General features: G+C 42.6%; 1 protein-coding gene across 6 annotated transcripts in view; it reads left to right on the plus strand.

Annotated features, from left to right (window-relative positions):
• The first annotated feature begins 1,128 nt into the window (after nt 1-1,128).
• samd11 (sterile alpha motif domain containing 11) overlaps nt 1,129-21,540 on the plus strand; it is an 85,016-nt gene continuing 64,604 nt past the window's right edge. For 4 of the 6 annotated variants that reach the window (XM_066673283.1, XM_066673285.1, XM_066673286.1 and 1 more), the window contains exons 1-2: nt 5,344-6,600; nt 8,505-8,596. In XM_066673283.1, coding sequence (XP_066529380.1) covers nt 5,916-6,600; nt 8,505-8,596 — 777 coding nt within the window. In that variant the 5' untranslated portion in view covers nt 5,344-5,915. Of the gene's footprint in view, nt 1,200-4,271; nt 4,437-5,343; nt 6,601-8,504; nt 8,597-21,540 lie in introns of those variants that run through there. The other 2 variants (XM_066673288.1, XM_066673287.1) reach the window with 2 other exon arrangements.

Raw genomic sequence — 21,540 nt, forward strand, 5'->3', positions numbered from 1 at the left:
TTCACTACATCCACACTTAATGTGTTCTCTGTAAAGGATTATATTCATGTTTTAAAACTAACATATTATTACACTACCAGTACATGACACATGATCAGGATCACTCTAAGGCTGTGAGTGGGATTTGCTAGGTTTAATTATTACGTAATTTATATATGAAATTGTGGCTTATTTTAACTGAAATCTTTTGAAATGTTATCTATTTATTATTTTTTTTTTGTTTTGAAGGCTCACTTCATTCAGATATTGTGCAAGCTTGTCTGGGGATGTTGGAGAAATAGCCACAGATTGGATTGTTCTTCCTGTGAGGGCTCTAAACAAATCCTAAGAGTGTCTAAAAAATAAGACTTGTGTAATGTAGCCTTGTAAACCTAGAATATAGTGTAACTTCAGATTTAAGATTAATTACATTGTTTTTAGTGTATTTTGGAAATCTCAGAATCTCAGACTGGATCTCTTGCTGTTAGAGAGAAGGTAACACAGCATATGACATCTGCCCTCAAATTCCAGCATCAGTATTTCTAGACATTTCCTTCTTGTATGTTACAAAATAACAATGTGACAGCCAGCCCCACTGTGACAACCAACCCCGAGTTCCCCTAACAATGGAAAACTGTAAGGAACTTATGTGTTGGGGCAGTCTTAATAGTTGTCTTGCTTCACTGTTAAGCTGAAGGCCTGTGTTGCATTGTATAATGGGTTTGGTCTGCAATCACACAAGGCATCACTAGCTCATGGCTAATGGGTAAAAGATCCAGTCTGGAAACCAGAAAGAGATCCATAAATTTCTTTAGTGATTTAGAAATCGAATGACTGCAGGACTTCTGCCTTTACCATGTGTGACATCATAATGCTCAGTGCAGCAGGCAACAGAAAAGATACCAGTTTTGTGAGCAGCATATTGGCCTGATTAGTCTATAGAAGATAAAACGAATTCCACAACAAATAGACATGCGTTCTATGGATGAATGATCTTAAGATTGTTCTTGAGAAGTCATATTGAAAGAGCAAATTCATGATGCCACAGTGAATTATGGGACTTTCTGTCACAAACCAATGCATCCTTGTTACGTGAGTGGATCAAAAACAACCTTCCTACTTTAACTGTCCTCTGTGTTTGTGTTTGGAATATGACTTGGACAGTGGAACATGACGTCAAGTAAGAACACATTCTGAGAATCAGCCCATGACTTTGAGAGGTAGACTTTCGGTTTGAGACAGATATGTCAAACATCTAATATAAATCATTTCACATTTCTGCTAGCACCCCTAGGGATTTGTTAATAGTATGTTAGCACTAAGCCAACAGTGTTTCTCATGAAGTTCTGATTAAACCAATACATTTCAAACTTTTAAAGTCATTCTATGTTTTGAAGAAACTTATAACAGCCACTTTAACATTTCTTTTACTCTGCTGCTGTCTTCTATTTCTAACAAATAACTGAAAACATTTAGACTATCAAATGTATCCACAGTCACTGATGTCAGTGCATTACAAATATGTTTGATATTGATTTCTGTAGTTACACTGGAAGTTAATCCAAAGTAAAAGGCCTTCGGTTCAGCTCCTGAAGTCCTTAAAAATTGGAAAGGTCACTTGGCAGTAACTATTTAGATATTTGCTAAATTTCTCCACAATTTTCCATTTTTCAAAGAACTAACTTTTAGGTTTACAACTAAAATGTAACAATGAATGTGATTATTTTATAAACTAAACTATTAATTACAAACATCTAGAGGCCCTGGTTTTCTTGTGCTATTTCTAGCACTTACATTTAGGTAGATGTTGTAAATGTGTTCTGCAACTGCTAACAACATATTTACAGAAAAGCAAAACAAAGATTAGAGGTTGAGATGAGACAATTCTGTCAACGCAGTCTAGATTTCCTGCAAAAGCAGCAATGAAATGAAAAGCGAATGTGCAGGTTGTACCGAGTGGGTGGCAAGTATTCTCAAATACTAAAGCCATAAAGGATGAGAGCGCAGAAGTTAACCATGTTTGTGGTGAGCAGAAAGTTCAGGGGAACCCTTTCCTGAACCTGAGTCCGTGGGATGTGCATCATTGTCATCTGTCAGTTCAGGGGAACCCCTCTTTCGTAAATGTCGCTCTTTGAATAAATGCGAGGAGGAAATTGTGACTCATTCTCACTCATGATTCTGATGAAGATGTGTGGGTGTATGTGGGAAGGGTTATCCCCCGTAGGGGATCCTCACACTTGGGTTTCAGGGATCTCCTACAGATGCACCATAATCTCTCAGAACCTTCTGACCTTTACATTGTTTTTTCCAGTCTTCTATTGATGTGTTTGCGGAGGCAATGTTGATTTCCTGAATTTCGCTGAGTCTGATAGGTTTCATCAGAAACATCAGTATTCTGGACGCATGCCAAGCATCAGTGGGGGAAAAAGAGGCAGCAGCTGAAACCAGAACAAAACCCCAAGTCTCTGTTTGCTCTGAAAGAGCAGTAAAAGTAGCCAGTACTGTACATACACTCTAGATTCACACGTCTACAAGTGAGACACAGCTGGGGTAGCCCTGACCTGTTATACTGAAACACTGGGTATGCAAATGGACTACTGTTGTTAGTCATATCACGAGGTGAACGTGCAAGGATCCCCCCAATATTATTTTTGTAAATTTGTGTGTTAGAGTGCTGATGATATTCAGAAGTATGTGTGGGACTGTTTTTTATTGGTTGGGTTTGATGGTAAATATTCTTAACAAACAAAGATTATGCTGTTTATATTGACCAAAAGGTCTCATACAGACTGAAACTTTTTACAACACTAACACCACTTCTGTCACACAGCTCCAGGGACCTGGAGGTTGTGGGTTCGATTCCCGCTCCGGGTGACTGTCTGTGAGGAGTTGGTGTGTTCTCCCTGTGTCCGCGTGGGTTTCCTCCGGGTGCTCCGGTTTCCTCCCACAGTCCAAAAACACAGGTTGGTAGGTTGTTTGGTGACTCAAAAGTGACCGTAGGTGTGAGTGTGTGTGTGTGTTGCCCTGTGAAGGACTGGCGTCCCCTCCAGGGTGTACTCCTGCCTTGCGCCCAATGATTCCAGGTAGGCTCTGGACCCACCGTGACCCTGAGTTGGATAAGCGGTTACAGATAATGGATGGATGGATGGAACACCACTTCTACTACGGGAATTATAGATGAATGTAAATGTGGCAGCAGAAATATTCTAATTTGTTTCAGCTGAGTCTTGAGTATTTGGATTGCGAGTCTCCAATGGGCCTCTAGTGTATGTGGTGTGAGTCTCAGTTGAGTCTTGAGTGTCTTGGGTGTGAGTCTCAGTTGAGTCTCAAATGTCTGCTGTGTGAGTCTCACTTTGATCTTGAGTGTTTGGGGTGCAGCCTCAGATTCACACTCCTCCAGGCACTCAAGTTAAACTGAGGTTCTGTTCACACGGATCAATTTATTTGAACAAAACTGAGATTTTCCTCTGTTTTTGAAAATGCACCCTTTCCACACGTATATGAAAACGGCTGCATTATCATGCCTGTCCAGCAGGGGGGCATAGTACCTTTTTAAGAGAGACATCAAAACACCATGATACATGAGAGAAACTCAGAGGTTTAATTCCAAATCACTCCATACTCTATAGGTAGTGCACTATGCAGTCATGAAATTCCTGAATCTAGATCTAATACATCTGAAATGTGGGAATCTGAAATCTAGTGCTAGCTGCATGTATATTGTAGTTTAATGACATACATATTTCACTGTAAAGGAAGTGAGGAGCTATTTGCATTTCAGCAAGAGACAAGCAATCAGTGTTTCCAAAAAAATCTATTTACCTTCGTCCACACTAGAACGAGAACAGCGTTTCCAAAACTCCAAGCCTTTTAGAACATTTTTTGAAAACATACTTTTTCACTTTTCGTATAGACCGGAGACCAAAGCTCAGCCAAAAAAAATGTTTTTAAACATAAACAGATCCATTCCCCAGTGCTGGAAGGGCTGTATACCCTTCTAGTGGACATTAGGTAAAAATGAGGAAATTAGGTAAATTGACCACTGGGTATGGTCACTTTAATTCAACATATGAGCCTTAAGCCACAATCCTGATTTCTGGGGTGGGGCTGGAAAGGGGGGGTTTATCTTTCATTTTAACAAAGATTCCCTCTGTCTCCATATTAACAATGTAAAGAAACTTATGCGCACTAGGACCTGGGGGAGCTGCTGCTGTTACTGCGTCCCTTTGAGCCGTTGGCTTTCGGTCTGTACTGCTTTCTTGACAGAATACCCACACCGTGTATGTGGGGAGAAAATGTAGTGAGTTTCCTGTCTCTGAGTGTCATTTTAAGACAGAAATAAAGAAAAAAACGTTAATTGAATGCCTGTTAAAATCTTGAATTAAATAAATTGAAAAGCCAATGAGGCACTGGTTGAAATAGCATTATGCTAACAGGAAACCTAATTATCGATGAAGGTAAAGTAGCTAACTGCTGAAAAAGCCAGTTAGCGATATATGTTCTTGCATTTAACACTGCGGTGTTTAGAGCAGACTGAATTTATGTGTATGTTCTTTCCTGACGTTAGTTGACTGCATATTTTACAGATTCTTGTATATAATGTGTTAGTTGTTCACAACTCAGTTGGCTTTTCTAACTGTAGCTCCTCCAAAGGCCAGTCAGGTGAGGATTTAGATTTTTTTGTTTTTTACAGTTTAAAGAAAACATTGTAATTAGATTTAATGTAATCTTGATATAAAAAATAAATAATAATACAATTTTCTAAATTATTTGTTATATATCCTTATGTGAAAAGTAATACAAATTTAATTGAGAATCTGTTGCGGCTGTCAAATGTCAATTCAGACATCCAGGTTATTAAACACAACTACAGCTATAGAACAATTGTACCAGTCTATATTCTCAGTATTTGAGCGTATGTGGGACCTACTACTGTAAGTAACACTTTGCTTACGGCTTTGCTTTATCTGTACCTCGTCAAAGAAATTTGCTTCTATGAGGCAATTAGCCCTAGACCCCCCCCCCCCTCGGTTAAATATTACCCCCTCCATCTAATCACTGAACTCTAGTAACGGCCCTGATAGTGACTTAAGTTCCACTTATGAGCCTAAAGCCACCATCTGAGTTTAATGGGATGGTGGTTGGGTGTGCTTTATTCCCTTCTAGCTGACCCTTGGCATTGAGCATGGTTTGTGCTGCTGTATGGAACTCAGGCTGTTGTATATGTGATGTACACAAGGTGTGTACAGAGCTGAATGTGTGTGTGTGAGAGAGAGCTTAGTTCTCTGAAGAGAACTCTGCTGATAAACGTGTTTCTGTTCAGGGAGACACAGGGAGTTGAACACAAGTGCGCGCTGGTGAGCAGTGGGCTGTTCTTCTGATGTGCACGCGGCGGCGCCTGGAAACTGTTACGCAAGTCCGTCCGTCGCGAGCCCCCCTTTTGCTTTTCCGCGCTCGCGCTGCCTCCGCTGTTTAAATGGGCCAAGTTCGAGAAGCGGCGGCGAGTGCAAATCTTGTTTTGGTCTGAGTCTAACTAAAGCGTGACTGTGAGGCGGGGGTAGAGGGGGTTAAAGAGAGCCCCCGTACGCTCCTGACGCTCTGTTTGCGCGGAAAGTGTTAAAATAAGCTCGGGCTCGTCTCTGCGCTTCTGCCCTGTTGCTCTTCAGCCCGGTCCAAAAGAAGTTTCTGCCTCGAGTGTGTATTATTGTTGTGTGTTCGCACTGGGAGCTATGTGAAGGCACACGCTGGACAGACTGGGCACGACAGAGGTCAGCTGGAAGCGCGTGGACCGCATCAGACTCTGAGTAGTAGTAGTAGTTGTAGTAGTTGTTGTAGTGGAGGTGCTGGTACTGCTGGTGTAATCTACTTTTGAATGAAAGTTGCGAGTGCACGCCTTCAGAGATGCGCGCGCCGCCGCCGCCGCCGACAACGATGAGATGGCCAGTACTAGCCGCGCGACTCCGACGGGCCACGACGAGCGCGCGAGCGTCGCATTGAGAGCGGACGCTGCTGTGGCGTGGTGGCGCGCGCGCGAGCGGGCACCCGCACCTACGAGTCCGAGCGCCGCCGCCGCCGCCAGTGATTACGAGGACGAGGACGACGGAGACTACGGCGGAGACAGCGAGGGAGACATGCCCTCCGTGAAGAGGGAGCGCGCAGACGGCGATGACTACTCCAGCCTCCGGCAGCATGGCTACGCAGCGCCTCTGAACGCGGCCGCGCTGCCGGTGGTCACTCCGCATCCGCCGCCGTACGAGCGAGTGTTGGCGCAGCAGCGCGCTTTTTTGGGGCTACACGACGCCGCTGCCGCCGCCGCGCACGCAGCGCACGCCGCGGCAGCCGCAGCCGCAGCCGCTGCGCTCCACCGGCCGCCGGCTGACGAGCTCCTGCTCGAGAGGTTCTCTTCCGTGCCCGACTTTCAGCCGTTTTTCGACAGCGGAGAGCCCTGTATCGAGGTGGAGTGCGGCGAGAACAAGGCGCTGCTCTATATCAGTAAACTGTGCCAGGGCAGTAAGGGACCCTCCATCAAGTACCGGGGCGAGTGGCTCACCCCCAACGAGTTCCAGTTTGTCAGCGGCAGGGAGACCGCCAAGGACTGGAAAAGGAGCATCCGGCACAAAGGTGAGACGTGCGTCTTTTGGAACGGTTCGCAGAGTTTTTGCGAGTTTTCTGACTTCCTCCCAGTTCGTTTGGGAGCCACAGTCTGTGCCATTAAAGGGCTACAGTGGCTCCGAATTTGACTTCTTACGCCGTTTGGCTCGGGGTCCGCGAGCTCTAGCGCATGTGGACGTTTAAACAGTGACACGTTTTGTTATTACATTCACCAACAGCTGATTTTAACAGTTTGGGCTTAGAATAAAAGTTTGAACACCATGCTATGTTTTGTTTGTTGAGGTTCTAAGTACAGGCAGTGGTTCTACAGAGACCCACGGAGCCTCGAACGGTAACTGAATGCTTAAGGATTCTTTCTTTTCCTTTCCCTGAGATGGACAGCCTCTAAAAAACTGAGCCTTATCACCCCTTTCACTAAGAACGCAATGGTTCACTTTCCACTGGCTCTGAATGGGTTACTTTAGTTGCGTGCTGTGATTTCGAACAAGCTTTTATTATTTTATGGTTGTTAAATCTTACTGCTAAAAGTGCTTTGCTCTAGGCTTTACCAGCAGAGGCACAGGAGAGTGAAAATCTTTGAGCCTTTGCTTGAGTGACACAGTCTGTGAACTCAGGTTAGTGAAAAATCTATTAAATCATTTTAACTGTCAATATGAAACAGAACTGATGGCAGGATCCTGCTTTTTTTCTGTATTCACCCAGTATCTGTGTTTTCCAGCCATTTTGAAATGTCATTTGACAAGAGGTGGCCAAACTTAAGACAGTGAAGTCAGTGGCTGTGGACCGTAGCGTGGGTGCGGTGTATGCGCCCCACTTATAAAAGGTTACTGAGCACCGGCGCAGCTGCCTTGTGGAGTGTTTTTTGGCTGGAAGCTTGTGTTAAAGGAGTAAACTCTCGGAGCACAATGTTCTGGGTGGGAGCTGAAGTGAGGCGCAAAATTTGGCGCTGTTAGAAGCTCTGTGTGTCTGATGGGGCTTGGACTGTGTGTGTGAGTGTGTGTGTGTGTGTGTGTGTGAGAGAGTGAGAGAGAGAGAGCGTCCAAGGGGCTGGAAAAGTTGGCTTTAAGAGGAGCAGAGGGGGCTGAATGTCTGAAACAACAGCTGCGTGTTGAGGAGCAGCAGGTAGGACTCAGCTCATGGCTTCTTATGGCTCCTTACATCACTGGCTCTCTTTAAAATCTCCAAAGTGCTGCTCTGGTTGGATTTTCAGTGCTTTCCTCTGTGCTGCATGACTCGTGTTGATATGAGGCTTTAGACTTTGGATGCTAGAATTCAGCATCAAGGAATTCATTAATGGAAAGTGGATGTTGTGGATTGTTTGGGGCACAGAATGACAAGTGAGCCAGGGAGGCAGATATGGGAGAGCTCTTAAATATGTAACTTTAATAGTTTACTTTCAATAGTTTTAAACTGTAACGAGGATTAGAATTGGACAGGATGACTGTATTTCATGGTAAACAGTATGAATTTGTGAGCATAATATAGATGTATATTTGAATTCCACTGAATGACTCGCATGTCTCGTTAAAAATAAATCATTTTGAGTTTTTTATAGCCATGCATTTTCATTTAATATATATTGTATTTGATGTAATATATAAAGTATTGTGTGCTGTGGAATATCATGATTTAATGATATTTTCCATATCACCCACCTTTAGAGAGATTATTTTGGTGAAAAATTACATAGTGAAAAAAAGCACATAGTGATTTTTAAAGTTATGTATATCCCTTGATAGACAGCAGATCTCTCTCTCTCTCTCTCTCTCTCTCTCTCACTCTCTCTCAGGGCATTAGATTTTAACCTCTCAAGGCACTATATGTATATATTTCTCTATACTGTATATCTTCTAAATTTTGTCTGTAAATGCTGTGCTTTACGAAGCTTAAAAATGTTTTTTTATTTACTACAGGGAAAAGTCTGAAGACCCTAATGTCCAAAGGAATCTTACAGGTGCATCCTCCAATCTGCGACTGCCCTGGGTGTCGAATTTCATCTCCCGTGGTAAGGTTCAGTCTTTCTGTCTTATGTTAAAACCCATGCTCTTTTTGTTGTTTATGTGCTGACTAAAGTGGTTTGGAGCTGTAACCTTTGAAAGTGGTTTCTGTGTAGAAGAGCATATTAATTATTATAATTATTATTTAAACATAGGCAGGACATTAAGTTGACAGGCTCGACTTTCATAAGTGCTGAACCCAACACGAGTCTTCTAAGATTTGACACATATTGACAATAGGATGCTTGACAGCATGAAAACCTGCCATCAACATTTGTCAAAGTTACCTTCCAAAAAGAAAATAAGAACTGGAATAAGGGAAAGGAATATATCTGGAATTATAATTGTGGCTTTTTTCCAAAGGAAATCAGTTATATTCACTTTTTTCACGTCCTTCGGTTTGTGTATGAACCATGTTTTACACAGTGGTAGCATGACGTATGTGAAAAGCAGTGTTTTGTTTGTAGACTTTGCTAGATGCAACATATCAAGTTTGTTTGTCAGGATTTTTTCTAGATGTGTTAGCTTGGTCATTAGCTTAGGTTGCTAATGAGCTAAGCAGGTAATTGAAGATCTGTTACTGAACATTCAGGGGACTGCATTAGAAGAGTTGGTCCCCCTAGAGTCAGTCATCCAAGAGAAGTGCTGGGTGTGATGTAACCCTCTTTAAAATTGTAGAGTTACCACATGAGAACTTTTTCAGCTAAAGTTTCCAAGCAGAAGACTGTGTCAGGGAAGGACACAGAGGAGCTTGAAGCAGTTGCTAGCAAATGGCCCTTATGAGAATCGCCATCTCTGCTGATTTCCGTCATGTAAAAGAATCAAAGACTCAGATCATATCCCGGGGTTAATCAGTAATGTGAATGGCTAACTCATTGGCTTTGAAGCCACTTCCATATCTCTTTGATATCATCTGTTAATACTGGCTACTTTCTCTAGACGTTGACTTGCCTCTCTGCCCCTGTGAATGGGTGATAAATTTTTGCATATGTGTGTGTTGGCTTGGCTTGTGTGTGTGTTTTTCTGTGTGTGAAAGAGTGGGTGTGCCTGGAGGTGTGGGTGTAGGCGTATGGGCGACTGCTCAGTTTTAAGGCGGCTGAATGTGTCCACACAGGTGCGGTGTTTTTATCTGAAGTGAGCGCATCTGTCGTCGCCTCCAACGGTTAATCTGGAGGGAAGGGTGTAAGAGGCTTACCGAGCTACTGAGCGTGGCTACTGGTGATTACTGGGTGTGCGGCACGCAAGGCAAAGGCGGTTTAGATAAGCTGGAGGTGTTTGAGTGATGCAGGTAAACTTGTGATGCGCGCCACAGCCCGAACTGAAGATAAACACCTATGGCTTAGGTGTGTGGAGCCCGTATATTATCTAAAGGCATCGCTGGCTCGTAGATGGTGATTTTAGAAACAATGCTGAGGAGGCTGTGTGATAATAGCATTTGTCTGATCGCCCTCTTTCCCTCTCTCTCTCTCTCTCTCTCTCTGACCCAACGTTGCTATGCTAATGTATATAAGGCTCAAATCAATAGGCTTAAATCCTACAAATCATGCAAATGACAAACGCTTTTGCAGATTAGGTCTGCTCTGGAAATAAATTGAACTGTATAATTAAGTGATATCTTTGCTTTCCAATCTTTAGCCTAGCCTCAGATTTAACAGCACCAGCACTGATGAGGCTAATCTGTTAATATGACCAGAGCAGATGCAGAACCTGATGATAAACATGCAAAGGTAACCAAATCACACATTCTGATTCATATTACAAATGCAGTTCAGGTAAACATTGGGAGACACTCTTAGTTTTAGTTTAGTAACAGAGGCCAAACCAGGCTAAAGCAGGCCTAACCCAATCAAAGGCTGTTCCTGTTGCTTACATGTGCACTGTGAGTCATATGACCCATGCAGGTTTATCACGAGAGTTGACATCCTTTGACCAAATCACCGCATTTCAATGTCATCTCTGACACGGGTTTGGACTTTCAGTGGAGAATGAAAACGAGCTGCTACTGTGGTGTTTAATATTATAGTTTAAGGAGGAGCTACTTAATAAACAGTTCAGTAACATGTTTAGTAGGCATAGTATTCATATATTATATCTTTATTACAGAGATATTGGCCCAGACTGGATTTTTTAGGTCTTCAGGAAATGCCTAATATTGATTGTGAACTGAAAAACCACAGCCAGTTTTAATTTATGTTTAATATTCATTTATGCTGAAGAGGAAAGTGTTAAAAAAAAGTAAAAACCCAATGAAACTCCAGTTAGGTTTTAAGCTATAAAAGTGTGGATTTTCCCTAAAACAGTAGAAATAGGGCGGCACGGTGGTGCAGCAGGTAGTGTCGCAGTCACACAGCTCCAGGGACCTGGAGGTTGTGGGTTCGATTCCCGCTCCGGGTGACTGTCTGTGAGGAGTGTGGTGTGTTCTCCCTGTGTCCGTGTGGGTTTCCTCCGGGTGCTCCAGTTTCCTCCCACAGTCCAAAAATACACGTTGGTAGGTGGATTGTCGACTCAAAAGTGTCTGTCGGTGTGAGTGAATGTGTGAGTGTGTGTGTCTGTGTTGCCCTGTGAAGGACTGGTGCCCCCTCCAGGGTGTATTCCTGCCTTGCGCCCAATGATTCCAGGTAAGCTCTGGACCCACCGCCACCCTGAACTGGATAAGGTTTACAGATAATGAATAAAGAATTAGCTTTGTGCTAACATCTCATTAGAAAGTCCAATAGAGATGCTAGCAGATTTAAATTTTTTTTTTAAATTTTTTCTTGAGCCAATTGAGCCAGTGTGGAAAAAATACTTTTAAGGCCATTTACATTATGTGGACTTACCTCACACTCACATCTGTTTTAATGAAATGCTTAGGGAACTTCTTCAAAGAAGCACCTTTATTTTTTAAGCGTTCCGACTCTCAGGAAGCTTTCTGTTCTTTGTCTGTGCTGTGTTTTTCATGAGCGCTGTGTGTAGGTTATGTGATAACCTGCTTTGCTGGCGGTGGTGTTTGCTGTGGAGTGGTGGAAGGCCCCTTAGAGCGTCTGCTCTTCACTCACCCCTCCTTCTTCCTGTAAGAGTGACGCCGGTTTGTGAGAGGGAGAGGTGTGGATGCAGAGGAAAAGCTGGCTTCAAACACACACACACACGCACACACACGCACGCACGCACACACACACACCCTCGTTCTCCCTTAAGGGCAAGGCAAACACACGCACTCTTACACATACGCATACACACTTAGGTGTTCTCTGTGAGATAACAAGACACCATTCTCTCTCTCTCTCTTTCTCTCTCTCTCTCTCTCTCTCTCTCTCTCTCTTATTGCACTTGCTCATAAACACAGACACGTGTCAGATACACACATTCATAAGTAAAGTTGCACTTCAGACACACACACACACACACACACACACCTTCACACATTTTCCTTTGCAAACGTGTTAGAATTCAATCACAAAAGGATCAATAAGTTAATATGGCACGGTAGGGTCTTAATTCAACACATTTTCCAAAACAACAAAAATAAAGCACTGCTGTATGGTGGGCTCTCGCAGTGGACTTGTTTGTGTAGTTGGTTTTAAACTTGATTTGCTTGATTTGTTGAGTGTGTTTTTTGTGTATGTGTATTGAATTGAGAGGTGTTGAGAGACACACTCTATGTTCTGTTGTTAAATTTTGATTTTTTTTTGAAGGTTGAATACAATGCTTACAACAAAACTCTCTGACACTTGAATTGTTAAAGATGCTGTGTGTCATTTTCCGTATTTAATTATTATTTTCTCTGAAAAAGGAGGTGAAATTTATTCAGTTCTGGTTGGTTGCACTGTATTGTACGTCATTCAAAAAGCATCCCAAGTTTACGTGTACAGTGACAACACTCCTTATCATTAAACAAGAATGCGTAGGGCTACGTGAAGGCTGAGCTGACACTATATAACTTTAGCGGTAATGGGTGGGGCTAAGCTACTTTGTGACATCAGAAGTATGGTAAGAGTAATGCAGCATTTTCAGAGAACAATGTTGACATTTTCCTATGGAAGTGACCTCTAGATTTCTTGTGAGACACTTTAGGCCCACTCTATAATTGTTTCATTTAGGCCTATACAGCCATGTGGAATCATGGGAGGAAATTCTTCCTGCAGTGTGGAGACTTGAGACATGAGGTGACTTATGAATACACTGCAAATGTCTGTGGACACCTGCTTGTCCGCTTTGGTGCACTCTGTATTTAAAACAGCTGATTTCATTCAAGTGGTGGCGGTGGTGGGGGGGTTATGAATGGTCAAGGGCAGGGGACTGGAGAAACAGTTTCCAAAGAACTGCTAAGAATTACACCAAACGATTGAGAGCATTCTAGATATTAGTGTGTAGGCTCCATAGAGTTTGGATTGTGTTTGAGTGTGGTCTGAATGAAGCAGCGTGCTTTGGTCTCTTTAAGAGCCGGAGCCCAACCTTGCTGGCTGTTGTCTCCCTGGAGAAATGTGCTTCCTCTGCTGTGTTTTTTCAGCGGAACTAGCGGAGGCCGGCAGGAAATTACACTCTCCTCCGGCTCGTAAATATCTCTTCGAATCAGGGCTTCCCCCCCACTGCATCCTGAAAAAAAAAAAGTTGTCATCCTGGGGGTTAGGGATAAGGTTGACTGGGGGGACGGTTGGTGGGGGTTGAGTTGAGGGGAGTGCGTTCAGTGGTTTCTGAATCACTCCCTCATAAATACTAATTTGCAGCTAATCATGTGTTGTTGTCCAGTACCAAGCAATGCTGAAGTGTTTTTGGAGTTTACTGGGCTGTTGTATTTATGAAATCTTACCCCTAATGTGGAAAGAACATATCCAGAAGAATGTGGAGATAGAGTTGGAAATCTGGCAAATGCTGAGTGGGAGCTGTTATGGTGAACGCATTAATGTTAAAGGAATTGCATGGAAAATAATATAAATTTCACAATTTTCACTCTTACTCCCAGTAACTGATCAGTCAAGACAAGTTCAGTGTCAGTTGTTTCTTTTTGTTTCATTTTAGAGTTCAGTTGTTCATTGGCATTCTTACAAACTGGTTCTTACAATGTGGCAATATATTTTACACCACCATCTTCCAACCTCTATTTAACCCTTAGAACAGTGCCTCTACAACAGGGACATATACTGGAACTCTTCTGTGGTTGGCTCCCGTTTTCTGCCACATTCAAAAAGTAGTCCAGGCTGAAACGTGCAGTAACAACACTCCTTATCACTGAATATGAATGGGCCGGACTAAATGGAATCTTGATTTAATCATTCCATGGTTTCTGACACTATAAGGACCTAAAGATGACACATAACTGTCCCAATTCATCCATCCATCCATCCATCAATTATCTGTAACTGCTTATCCAGTTCAGGGTCACGGTGGGTCCAGAGCCTACCTGGAATCATTGGGCGCAAGGCGGGAACACACCCTGGAGGGGGCGCCAGTCCTTCACAGGGCAACACACACACTCACACATTCACTCACACCCTCACACCTACGGACACTTTTGAGTCGCCAATCCACCTACCAACATGTGTTTTTGGACTGTGGGAGGAAACCGGAGCACCCGGAGGAAACCCACGCTGACACGGTGAGAATACACCACCCGGAGCGAGAATCAAACCCACAACCTCCAGGTCCCTGGAGCTATGTGACTGCGACACTACCTGCTGCACCACTGTGCCGCCCCCATCCTAATTCATTTAACATATATTGCAACACCAGCCTACAGTAATGTAAAGTAAAGGCCACTGATTTATACTTATATTTCACTGACATTAAAGTGAAATGAGGCTAATCTGAGTGGTTATAGCATGATTAAAACTCAGCAGCAGTACGGTAAGAGGAAATGGTTTAGCAGTGGGGTTTTAGTATGAGTTGAGCTTCAGTTAGGAAGGCCACCTCATGTTAATTATGTCCAAAACCTTGTATCTCAAAGAGTAGCTTTACAGGAGACACTGAAATGTTCTTAACTTTCGTTGTAACTGAATGTAACCAATGATTGCAGCATTTCCACTGGTCTGTATAAAGTTGGTTTAAATATGTAAATGAGATTTTGCTGTTCTTCCACAAAATATACCCCAACACAGGCCTATAACAGCCCTGCAGAGACCACCGGTTTCTCTCCACTTATATTAAAGTGTGATGGGGGTGATACGAGTGGTTATAGCAGGATTAAAGCTCAGCAGCAGTACACAGGGATGTGTGTAACGAGACGGCTTCATTTGAGAATGTGGTATTAGGTGAGCGTGGTGTGGGGCTGGTTATGGGCAAGAATGGCGGCTGACGCCACTCTGTCTCACAACAGCTCCCTCACTGCAGGGGGTTAGAGAAAATGTGTGTGTGTGTGTGTGTGTTCCACTTTGGTTTGTGTGGCTCTGTTTGTATCCCCCACATGGAGCTGAGGCTATGCTGCTATGGCAACGGCAGGATCCCTCCTCAGGCCGCCAGTAAGCGAGTGTGCCCTGCAGTCTGTTACGTTTGTGAATTAAAGCATCTCTGAATGCGCCAGAAAAAAAAACTAAAACAACAACAACAACAAAAAACAACAGCGCAAAACTCAGCCCAGACTCATTCAGGGCACAGCTGTTTATTACAATAAAGTACAGTATAATGGTGGCTGTTGTGCCAATACTAACAAGTACTCAAGCATTTTAATGTCAGTATAAACCCCTGTAGATGGTCCTTTCAGATGCTCTCTTCAACTCTAAAATAGCTCTAACTCTGATGTCAGCTGTCTGCAAAGTTGAAAGACTTGTGTAGGTGTCATGAACAGCTACAGTGAAGTGCTACTGCCTTGGACTTGTGCTTCAGAGACTCCAGCTTGTCTTACCTGCCCTTGAATTGCAACGGTCTTTACACTGACTGATAGGGGTGGCCGATATGGACCCTACAATAATATCACGATATTTACGGGTAGTTTGGAGATAATGATATTCTTTGGCGATATGTCAAACCACTTTTCTTAATTTCAAGAACACACTATTGCACCGAAATAAATATTATATTAATAGTGATTATATGAAATGAAATAGGTTTAATTTCACACACACACACACACACACATATATATATATATATATATATATATATATATATATATACATATATATATATATATATATATATATACATACATGAGTTACGATGTTTCGTGGTTATGTCACATTCCCCATTTACTGTATAAAGTGGTTTTGCGTCGTAAACGTCATAATGCGAACTTCGTGTTTGGTGTGCGCGGCGGAGGAATACACGGCTTGGGACCGAGGAGGATAGGTCTTAGGATAGGATAAGTGCGTACAGTATGTTATTTACGTACAGTATGTACATATGTTCCGACTTACACCGAAAATCGGTTTACGACGCGATGTAGGAACGGATCAACGTCGTAAGTCGAGGACCCCCTGTGTATATATATATATATATATATATATATATATAAATATATATACTAAAGGTATGAAATGGTTTTATTTATTCAAACGATGGAGAGTGTAAACTCTAACAGAATCAGCTCTAACAGATGCTCAGATCTACTCTGCAGTAGTTCTGTAGAACACAGTACACGTACATGCGCCTGATGTGGTATGGTATAACTATGTTGAATTGTATTGCTGATATTGGATTGATTGATGGATAGTACTTTTAAAATACATTGCTGAATTTAACTTATACACTGACCACTGAATCTATAAAAGTAACGTATATATATCAATAAGTAATAGAACACAAGAGGGAGTGGGTTATTGTGAAATAACAGCATGACTGATGCAGCGCAAGCACGAGCTGAAGCCGAATAATAAAAATTCTCTCTCTCTCTCTCTCTCTCTCTCTCTCTCTCGCTCTCTCTCTCTCTCTTTCTCTTTCTCTCATCCTTTCTTTTTGTTTTCCACACTTTTTCTTCCCCCTTCTCTCTCTTCCTCTCTGTCTTTGGGCCATTGAGGGGTTGTTACCTGTCTATAGAGCTCTCTTGTGGCTGTCTTGGCGTGGCTATCCAAACACAGAGCGAGCGGGCGGCTGTCATGCATGGCTGCACTGCCACTGACCTCCCAGCGTGGGGAAGCGCTCCAGTGGTCCGAAACAGGCCACTCAACGTGCGGGACGGAGAGTGTGTGTGTGTGGGGGGGTGTCTGTGAAAATGTGTGTGTGTGTGTATGTGTGGGTGGGAGGGGTGGTAGCGGGGGGTTCTACAGTACTCACTTGTTTTTCAAGAGGCTATACCAAGGCCTAGCTTGGAGTACTATATGCATTCATTTTTCTCTGAATGGCTTGGTCTAACCCTTTAAAGTCAGTGTTATCATTAGAGGTAATCAGAAGCATGAAGCTGTTTGTTTGGCATTAATCATTTCAATACAATTTTAAAATACAGTTTTCCTCTTTTTAACTATATTGTTACTATCATGAAGCAATGTCGCAGGGAGAAGGCTAACCCTTCTGGGTAATAACTCGTAGGAGCTTCTTGATGCATTAACCTCCTCAGACGTCTGGTTCCGATCAGCAGCATTGTGAACTTTGACCTGTTGACACAGACGGTGGATGGAAGGGAAAGGTAAATCTGTGATGTCCTGTAGATCATCTACTGTGTTAGACGTAGATTGACGTCGTTGTTTGGAAACGTCGCTGTTAAAACTTCATTTGACTGTTAAGTGACTTTAACAGAAAACAGTAAAACAGTATATTGCAGGAGGGAGAGTCCATCAGACAAAACACATAAATCTCTCTCTCTCTGTCCCTTCTCTCTTTCCCTCTCCTTCCTTCTCATTCTCCTGCTCTATTTTTCCCTACTTTTTTCTGTCTCTCTCTCTCTCTCTCTCTCTCTCTCTCTCTCTCTCTCTCTCTCTCTCTCTTGCTCTCCCTCCATCCATCCCACACCCCCCAGTACCAAAGCTCGCGCCAAGTCTGCCCGCCATCCCGCCTCCGCACTCAAACAGACACACACACACAGCCGCGTTACAGCGTGCACACACAGACACACACACACACAGGCGGAGGTTACGGCAGACAGACGCGTGACTCATTAGGCATTCTTCCCCCTGGGGAGAACACTGAGGGGGTGGGGGGTATGAGGGTGTGTGTGTGTGTGTCTGTGTGTGTGTGCGCAAGTGTGCCGCAGCTGCAGGAATGTCACAGGCTGCTACTGAGATGTGTGTGTGTGTGTGTGTGTTTTTTAGGAGAGCGAGTGTGTGTGTGTGTGTGTGTGTGTGTGTGTGTGTGCACTTGTTTTGCTACCGCTGTGTGGACCCAGTGTCCTTGCAGTATTAGACAAGATGAGACCTCATAGAAGTGAGGGTCCTTTAGCTGGATCACACTTGAAAATGTGATATTGTCACATATCCATCTGTTTGTTTATTTATTTTATTTATTAATTAAAAATTGAAATGTGTAGCAAAACCATTCCATTTTGGTGAAAGGTTAGGCTTTAGTCAGCTACAGTAGTTCAGAACTCTTTCGACGTCCTCACAACCGAAGAGAAACCAACACATTTTGGTGTGTGAATATGTGAGTGAGAGAGTTACTCAGCACTAGGACAGTGCACCTTTTAGGAAGCTCTCCACTTTACCATAAATTCCTAATTTTTTTCGTTGGAGGAAAAAAATTAAATTCCAGTCATCTGATGCTTCTGCTTACTGGAATGCACTGTGCGTATCGTTGTAACTAAATATTGTAGGACCTTTTAATTGAAAGGAGACATTTTCTCCCCACGAAAATGTGAACACAGTTCTGGGGTCTTAATGAAATCTCTGGGACATACTTTGTTCAAAATACTACAAGGATCAAACACAGCAGTTTTGTGTAATTTCTTTGTGCTCGTTGGGTATGTTTTGCATTGTTTAATATTGTTATGTGCTCTCACATAAACAGTGCTGTGATTAGAGAGACTCAGACAAGGGACAACTCTAAATTACATCATGTAAGAAGCATTACAAAATATTAATGATTTGTGTAATGATCTTAATGGCGCAGCAGGTAGTGTCGCAGTCACGCAACTCCAGGGACCTGGAGGTTGTGGGTTCGATTCCCGCTCCGGGTGATTGTCTGTGAGGAGTGTGGTGTGTTCTCCCTGTGTCCACATGGGTTTCCTCCGGGTGCTCCGGTTTCCTGCCACAGTCGGTAGGTGAATTGGTAACTCAAAAGTGGGTGTGAGTGAATGTGTGTGTGTTGCCCTGTGAAGGACTGGCGAGTGTATTCCTGCCTTGTGCCCAATGATTCCAGGTAGGCTCTGGACCCACCGTGACCCTGAACTGAATGAATGAATATGCTAATACACTCAGAAAGTGATTTTCTTCATAATATGTTCTCGTATGTTCATTAGAGTTACTGACTTAATATAAACATCTTATGTTTATTTGAGTGAAGTACGTAAATTGTTCACAATGCATTCAAAGCATAAATGTCCCCTACACAGGTTATTAATGCTAGCAATTACTGCACATAATTTGCACATGTGTGAACTACCTGTAAAAAGCTGACAACAGCTTAGTAGTGACAGCTTGCTAAATAGTAAATATGAGCAGCGTAGCTTTTGTCACTGCATTTAATCATGTTAATATGAAGATGATATTCAGTTTCTGGGTCTTAAACAGTTTAACTCACTGTGTGAAGGCAGAGATTAAATACTGACTCAGAAAAGCTACTGCATTTTTCCTGGTACATTGGAGTTTTACAGAGAAATATAAAGTAACTTATTATTCACAAGTCTGTTTCAGTTCATGTCAAAAATGAGTGCTTGTGTATTTTGGTAAAGGAATGGTTTAACTGGAGCTACAAGGCTAACGATGTCCAGCTGAGACTTGATCTGAATTCATGACTATTATTATTTGACTAGAAGACTAAATGAACAAAACATCACCACCTACATGAAGTCAGAATCTGTATGTTACACATGCATAAGTATGCTAACATTTACACTGGCAGATCTGGTGAAGATAAAGACAATGGTTTGTTTATTATTAATTGTTATATCTTTATACCTGAATGAGAAGCTTTTAATGTCTGCTTTTCTCAGAGCCCACTCTCTGTCTATTCATCGAGGTCTCTCTGTCTGTTTATCTGTCTGCTTATCTATCCATCCATTCAGTCTTATTCTTCCGGTACCATTCATCTAGTTGTTTGCCTCTTGCAACACGTAGAACTTGTACATTTTAAAGCAAAGTTACCGTGTGCTGATTTTTAACATACTGCTAAACAAAAAAAAAAAAAAAAAAAAGAAAAAAAGAAAGGTATGCCATATTTTATATTTAATATTTATTTGATACATAAATATCAGCCAAGTAATAGAAGTGCAGAGTAACTTATTTTCACATAAAAAAAAAAAACCAAACACATGCCACTGACTGCATGTGAGTACAGATTTCAAGCAGAACCACAGTTAACCAAAACTCAGACCTGATTATCTAAATATGAGTGTGTGCATGTCTGGGTACGACTGTCTGTTTGTGTGTGTGTGTGTGTGTGTGATGGGCAGCAGTGTAAATATAGCTCTGCTCACTTCAAGGTAGACATTTAATGTGGGTGGACGTCTTCATAGAAGTGCTGCTTATAGGAAATTTAGCTCGGTACATTTTCCATGCCTTAGAAGCACCTGACCACAGGTGCTGTGTGTGTGTGTATGTGTGTGTGTGTGTGTGTGTGAGCTATAGCCCGGTATTTGATGTTTTTGTTTTGGAACACCCTTGTGCTGTGAGGAAGTGTTGCCGGAAACAGAGGCGAGCCGCCCCCAGTTCTGCGTCAGTTTAGCTGAAAAGAAGCTGGGGGCTGAGCGGGGGCTTTCCAGAGGGGTGTGGGGGTGTGGGGGGTTGGGGTGTGAGGGAAGAGGGTGAGGCTGCGAAAGAGCAGGGACATGCCCCTGGGGATCTTCTGTGCTTTCTGTGCATGTGGGTTATAGAACTTTGCCTGTCAGGCCCTTAACTTGCACTGATACATATACATATTTTCACACTTCATAATTATTAACCTTCTACACCTGTAGTGTTTTTTTAACAAATATTTTACAACCATACTGACTAATAATAAGTAACTGATTAATAACCTATGATTTTCTTTTCCTACGTGGGTCTTTTCCTAATATATTTTTTACCTTATACATTCATCACAATGAATGAATAAATCATCACAATACGTAATGTGATGAGGGTTTGTTCAAACTTTAGCACATGGGCTGTATGCTTCTCTACAAAACAGTTTAAACACACAACACTCCAACACGTATCAGATCAATACTCAGTACTGACTTCAGATATTGGACTCAATATTAACAGAGATGTTAGACCAGTGCATCTCCAACAGAGGCTCAGTCACTTTACACTGTTTTCCATTTAGATGCTGTACTTGCTATAATAGGCCTTGGGATATGGACATTGAAAGAAGCTTATGGAGTTAGGCCCTTGAACCCTGGGCTTATTCGTCAGGCATTAATCATACAGCTTATCGTCCAGGAACTATACAGTGAATTATTCAGTAACTACTATCCGACTAATCTTTACATTTCATAGATATGAGGGAAACCCATAAGCCCACATACAGGTCCTGTCGCTTGAGGGACAGCTGCACATGAGTCTAAAGTCACAATGCTCAATGCCAGGTGTCGGCAAAAGTGGTGTAAACCCAAAACACTGGGCTGTGAAGAAGTGGACCTACATTCTTTGAAGTGGTGGAGCATTCACATTACTTTCGAATGAGTTCAGGTTCAGTGCCTGACCTCATTTATGTTCTTGTGGCTGAATGCCATCAAATCCTCACAGCTGTGTTGCACATCTGGGGAAAAACTGTTAATCCACTTTTACAGCACTGTCCTGAAATCAAGGGAGAAGGGTTGGGGTGATTTCCTAACTTGTCCTGAGTTCAAAAGTTACACAGTGCAGTTTCTGCAGTGCTGAGACAAGGGTAGCACTGGCCAAGGCCCTATTCTCCCTGTTGCAGGTCAGTGAAGCAACACCATGATTTCAAAGCTGCAATTTTAAGGAAAAAA

Source organism: Hoplias malabaricus, chromosome 5 (genome assembly GCF_029633855.1).
Source record: "Hoplias malabaricus isolate fHopMal1 chromosome 5, fHopMal1.hap1, whole genome shotgun sequence".
Lineage (NCBI taxonomy): Eukaryota > Metazoa > Chordata > Actinopteri > Characiformes > Erythrinidae > Hoplias > Hoplias malabaricus.